At 36.2% G+C, this 6,318-nt stretch overlaps 1 protein-coding gene across 1 annotated transcript; it reads right to left on the reverse strand.

Moving 5' to 3' along the window:
* Nucleotides 1-1,753: 1,753 nt before the first annotated feature.
* LOC137809674 (uncharacterized) lies at nt 1,754-4,543 on the reverse strand. The gene is made up of 5 exons (XM_068610774.2): nt 4,265-4,543; nt 3,955-4,057; nt 3,124-3,242; nt 2,817-2,933; nt 1,754-2,602 (listed from the first exon to the last, which is right to left on the reverse strand). The coding sequence occupies exons 1-5, from the start codon at nt 4,349-4,351 to the stop codon at nt 1,952-1,954; spliced, it is 1,077 nt and encodes a 358-aa protein (XP_068466875.1). The 5' UTR covers nt 4,352-4,543; the 3' UTR covers nt 1,754-1,951.
* Between the last annotated feature and the right edge of the window lie 1,775 nt (nt 4,544-6,318).

Consider the following 6,318-nt stretch of genomic DNA (forward strand, 5'->3'; position numbering starts at 1 on the left):
TACACAAGCCCCCCAGTCTTAAGCGTAGACTTGTCCAGCGAAAAGACTAAAAGAGTCACGCCAATACCGATCTACGTGGCACTGGCGCGGAATTTCAAGCGGTTGTACCTTCTGCTTCTCTGACGCTCCACCAAACCCCTCACCCATCGCTCGACACGTGGCTTCATCAACGGTTACCTTCAGTTAACGTTTGCGCTTCCCAAACCCATTTCGAAAAACCCTTAAACCCATTTTCGTTCCTACTGTTCCATCACTTCTCTTCGTATTCTCGAACGCTCCAACCTTCTTCTGCGAAAAAAAGCTCTCGACGTTCTTCAACTTCCCGAATCACCAACATTCTTCATCGCCTTCCTGATCATAAAAAGGTACTTCCTTTCCTTTTTCTGCTGGTTTTTACTGCATTTTAACCGATTCGCATCATCCTTTAACTGTCTGGTGCATACGTTGTGGGTTGTTTTCGCTATTTCTCCTTCTTCGTAACTTAGGGCTTTGTCTCTGTTGCAACGAACCTCCGTTCGTTCGTTTGTTCACCCTTCGTTCATAATTAGCGTCAGCCCCTGCGAGTCCTGATTACCCTTTCCTTTCTTCTTCCTTTGCAGCTTCCACCATGACTCGCTCCAAGATCACCCCGAATCCACCTCCTTCATCACGAAACCCCTCCTCACAAGCACACAACGCACCGCGAGCGTGCGGTGCCTCATCTTCTCAGGCTGAAAGGCCTGCACCTTCCCGCCCCAACCCGGCCCAGGCTGCTCCGCCTGCCACTAGTGTAGCCGATTTTGCTGAACGTTCCTCCCCCATATTGCTGAAAGAAAGAAAAAGAAAGGAACGTAAGTGTAAAAAATAGGTATAAAGATGAAGAAAAGAAGGAAGGCAGAGCGCGCAACAGAGCTCTTCAAAGGAAGAGCTCTAATACTATAACAGAGTAGGCGTCGACCATGCGAAAGTGAGAAAAAAATGAAAAAGAATATGCGACCCTTGATTGAAAAGGGAGAACAGGGGAACCAGAAAAGAAAAACCGCAATAGCGGTGAAAGCAGTGAATAACAGAAAAGAAGCGAGAAAGGAAAGAGAAGAAGAAAAATGTATTATTATTATGCATGTGAAGTATGTTACAAAGGGGTATAAAAAGGAAATACAAACCGTGTTGGACAGCCCAGAAAAAACCCAAACTGGGCCAAAAAGAAAAATACAAAAAATTATATTTTATCAGCAATTATTCATAGAATATTGATGATGATGAAGAATATAATTCTTCCAAGGAAGGATCTGAAAATGATGACTCAGATGAGGATAATGAAGATGAAGACCAATTGTTGACTTCAGTGGGAGCTTAAACAGGAAAAACATGTTAATATTCCTAACATTTATGCTAGTGTTTTTCCGGTCACAGCTTCAGCTAGGCGACGTCTTTATCCACCAGACAGGATCATGCATATGATCCCTTCACATATGTCTGAAAATTCGAACTCAAACCATAGTGAAGCTGATGAAAAACATGTCTGCTTATTATATCAAACACCTACAAAGCTGTATGGAAAACTCAGATTTTCAGGAGGGATGGTATTGGATCATCCCACGACCAAGTATCTAAAGAAGTTACAACAATTAATCAATAAACTAGAGAAAGAGTAACTCAAATATCGTGGATGGCCAATTTAAAAAAATTAAATAAAAAAGTAATTGGTACTAATTTGCTCATGGAGACTTGGAATTAAAAGTAAATATCTTGATTCTAATTCTAAATATTTTGGTAAGGAGAGTGAAACACGATTCATAACCACCAAACACACTTCTCCTATTATCATCGGTCTCACAAACCAATAATCTTACACATAAAAGTGTCAGGCTACTACGGCTCCAATACACGCAAACAAACATAAAGAGGCCAATTTTAATTCAAAGGCTCCACAACCCTGTTAGGTAAAACCTTTGATATTGATTTTGGGTTTTCAGGCACCATAATGGGACTTCTCATCCTCTAGTTGATTGATTAATTGTTGTAGCACCTTCAGATACTTCCCTGTCATGTGATCAAATAGCATCCCTCTTGAAAGTCTGAGTTTTCCATACAGCTCTCTACTCGTTTCATACAAGACATGTTTCTCATCACCATCACCATTTCCAGTGGAAAGTACAGGGACAATATGCAAGATCCTTCCCGGTGGATAAAGATGATGTCTAACCTGCTTGTCTGATGTTGCCACTGTACTACCTCCTCTTTCTTCAATATGAACAACCTCATCATTCATTTCTGCTTCTGTGGTGCTTTCTTTTGTGGCTGCTTCTTTTTCCTTGGCATCACTAGTGTTAGGATAATCATTCTGTGCCTCAAGTTGAAGCTCCTTCAAATATTGATAAAATTCATCGTTAGCAATGTTGTGAGTAGCAGATATGATTTGCTCCTCTTCTTCATCCATGTCATCATTATCAGATCCTTCACTGGAGGATTTAGATCCCTCGTCCTCATCTTCATAAGTTGTATCTAATGATTGAGAGGCTTCAGCCAAATTTGCTGATTTAGAACTTGACAATGCCGCAGTATTCTCACGTTGGGGCCACGTTATCATTGACCGAGTTCTTTGTTTACTATTCATCACAACCTTCAGGTATAAAGAAAGAATCTTAATGTGAATAAGGAGAAATTAGTATAAAAGTGTACTTCTTGTAAGATCAATAGATCAAACATGGTTCCCTCGTATGCAACAGTAATAACTTGTTGTAATGTAAATGTTTTTTTTTCTTACTGTAACTGCTTAATGATCATATCCACAATGTAAACCACAATTAAGCATAAACAAGGGAGGTTGAAGGTACCTGGGTGCCACGTGATACTGCATGATTCACGATGGCTTTTGCATAAGATGCAAATGGTAAGCGAGATCCGATTGAGCTGCAAGCAGATTTTATGAACTTTTTACTCTTAACCAGATCCTGTAAATCATGCAATCAGTATTAATTATGGAGTGACATAATAAAAGCCAACTTAAGCTGAGCAAAGAACCAACCATTTCCTGAGAGAAAACGTTTTCCGAAGTTAAACCATTAACATAAATATGGACAACATATAAAAAAAAACACCTTTGGCAAAACCATGTATCGTTGAAAGAACTGATTTGAGCACCTCGGAAATGAAATCATGAACAGAAGAAATTGACAATGTAGGCACCATGTCATAACCATTTATAATGGAAGTGACAAAGGGCTTCCCGAATTCCGCCAAGTCCAGTGACATACAAGCAGCTGCATTAAAAATTAAAATTGTGAAACAACAAAACAACTAATTAATTAATTAACAATGACAGATAAAAGTCTTGAAAACTTTCATATTTAGGGTTGAAATATTATCCATCACTTTTTTAATAAATACCTTAAGTTTCATTTATTTAATGTTCACAAGAAGAAATATAGATATAAATTTACGAACACAACTTGGTTGCATTAAAACTAAATATGAGAGATCGATAGCAATATATTTTCAATTGGTGTTATAATGAAATATCACAAGGAAAAAAATATTATGCATTACTTGTCATAAATTGATAAAATGTATATTTATTAATCCCTATTGGTCATAACAACAATCTTTATTTATAATATAAACTCAAATGCAATTCATAGCATGGCTATCAAATGAATTATAACGGTCAATACTTTCTGCATATCTATTTCAAAACTATGCAGAATGAAGTCTCGTAGAAAAAAATGAGTTATTTTACATGGGGTGAAAGACCTACGTAGAAAACTCATTTTTACTTGTATTATCATGTCCAAGATGTGGGTTTGTCAAAAAGATTACAATTACTTCTTTAGAATCAGCAAAACTCGTACTATTCTACATCTGGTTAATTCCAGAGATGATGAGATGATTCAATTATAATAAAAACGTATTGAAAATTAATACTCAATCTAAAGCAGAATACAAATTTAGATAGAAATCAGTATTAGCACATGCCTGGACCAAAGGTGACACAAGTGCATGAAGAGAACTGTTTAATTTCTCTAAGCATATATGTCAACAGCGCAGCAGTACCACCACCAAGTGAGTGCCCAACGATCTATTAAATAAAGATTGGGTTGAGTTGCATGATTAAATAAAAACAATACACAATTTGAGTTTATAAAAACATTGAAGCAAGAGTGTGGCATATAAAAGTTGACCACAATATTTTGAATTAGAAATCGGGGAATTGTCATTATAGTGGGTGAACATTTTAATCAATGTTCTTCAAAAAAGCTTAAGTAAGAGGCTAATATAATAATACCTTGACTTGGAAATCGGGGTATTGATGAAGTTCATCAAGAAGTTTAGGAGTGCAGTGTTTTTTTATCCAACCAGCTGCAGCAACCATACCACGGTGCCCATGTCCTGAAATCACGTTCTTCCTCTTCAGCTCACCATCACTGCAAATGAAATGATTGAAGGAAACGGGATCACCGATTACATCTGTCAGAGTGTCTTGTATTTCACGAGTTCCCCGGATGAACACAAACAAACATTTTGATTTTTTATCACGTATGACTGTGAAAGCAGGCTTCTGAATCTGCCAAAACAAACTGTTAGATAAACTAGCATTTGATAGATTTGCTGCATCTTCAAGTATAAAAACTAAAATAACCCTTTACCCCAGCTCTTGTGTTCCTTAGGAGAACGTCCTCTTGGCGAATCCAGCAGTAAATAGAAAGGAACGAAAGTGTTTATTGCTTAAAAGCATGGTCCGTATCAAGCATTTTTTGAGCTCATACAACTCCTTTAATAATTCAGGGTCTGTGAGTTGCACACAATCATCTCTTTCTTTACATTCGATTGCAACTGTTTTCTTATCCTACAAGAACCCAGTAAGGACATTAACTAATGAATAAAACTTGAATGGAGGGAAAGAATGAAATGGATGTACCGTTTCCATGATAGCATAAAGGATGGCTCTATGCATGTCAAATGGGTCACATTTGCCGCCAAGTGTCTCTGCATAACCGAACCTCATCATGACTTCTGCTAAAGTGAATACCATATCCATGGAAGTTTTGGGCACCTCAGCAGGTCTTTTTTGGAGCTTCCCCGCAGCCCTCTTAACCGCTCTGGAGAGTGTCATTTTTTCCAGTGGAATGCAAAGAAAGAAGAAATTTAAGATCGGGAAAATGGAACTATAGAAAGAAGAAAGAACAATGATTTGAGTGGCTTGGAGTCTAATGTTGGAAGGGTGTGAGCTTATATAGATAAAACTGAGCATTTCAAGAATTCCAACCCAACCCTCCATTATACAAAACTTGGACAGAAACCATATTTTATCGGACACATTTTCCTGTTAAGCTATCTGTTTAATGTCTTTTATGCAACGGATATTGATTTAGTTCCTCAGTAAGTTTGTATTGCTTTTTTTTTCTGCACTTTGTTTATTGAAAAAAAATTTGTTTACGTTCAAATTTCCTTACTTTATTGCCCTTTTGCAAGTCATTACACATATTTTTTGGATTTGGTTTAAATTTAATTTGTATAATTTTAATTAATTTGAAAATATATATAAGTATTTAAATTGGTATTACGTGAAAACAAAACTCTGCAAGTACTATTACTTAATTATGTCTCCAATTTATTAAACACGATCATGTGGTATGCGTGGCCTTAGGCGGAAATAAAGTTAAATAAAAGATTTATGATAATATATACTCTGAAAACATATTTAAGAGGATGGAGTTGTCATTCTAATTAACAATTACTTCACATATTAACGTGTGAAAAATATGTGAAAAATATGTTTTTAAATAACCTTGATGTTTGGTATAGGGATCTACATTATTCGTGTCATATATATGCTAATCCTGCACCATTTGGTAAATTGTTTTCTTCAAAAAAATGAGTGGCATCGTTGACGTTTACCTGGCAAAGGAAAGTCACCTCGTGCATTCTTTTCACACTGCTATTAGCAAGCTATTGGGTTTTTCTTGCGACCTTGTAGTTGAACTTATTTTCTTGGTTTATAAATATAAACATTTTTTTATCAGTTAAAAAATACAATAAAATAAAAATGGATCATTTTAGATACTCCAACCCTTATAAAAAAATTCCACACATATTAAAGATACTCCCAATAACTAAACTTAGGAACATTTTCACAAGTAATTAAAGATACTATGTTCTTCCATCACAAAAGAAGAGAAGAATATTATTTATAACTCATACAACTATACCCTTGCTAATTCACTGCCCACACCTAAAAAGCATGGATTATCAATCCCTGTATTTCTGGGTTAAATCCAAGATAATATTTGAGATAAGTACTTAATAAATTAAGGAATTGTAAGTTCTTAATAAATTAAG

The sequence above is a fragment of the Phaseolus vulgaris genome, chromosome 2, assembly GCF_051622355.1.
Source record: "Phaseolus vulgaris cultivar YP4 chromosome 2, ASM5162235v1, whole genome shotgun sequence".
Classification (NCBI taxonomy): Eukaryota; Viridiplantae; Streptophyta; class Magnoliopsida; order Fabales; family Fabaceae; genus Phaseolus; species Phaseolus vulgaris.

What these genes read in the sequence shown, in the direction of transcription:
- LOC137809674 (XM_068610774.2), bottom strand. Translation starts at nt 4,351, where the DNA reads ATGGTTGCTGCAGCTGGTTGGATAAAAAAACACTGCACTCCTAAACTT. An exon ending in ACCCCGATTTCCAAGTCAAG is followed by an intron (nt 4,058 to 4,264) that starts GTATTATTATAT and finishes TTTATTTAATAG; the next exon opens with ATCGTTGGGCACTCACTTGG. An exon ending in CAGTATCACGTGGCACCCAG is followed by an intron (nt 2,603 to 2,816) that starts GTACCTTCAACC and finishes TTATACCTGAAG; the next exon opens with GTTGTGATGAATAGTAAACA.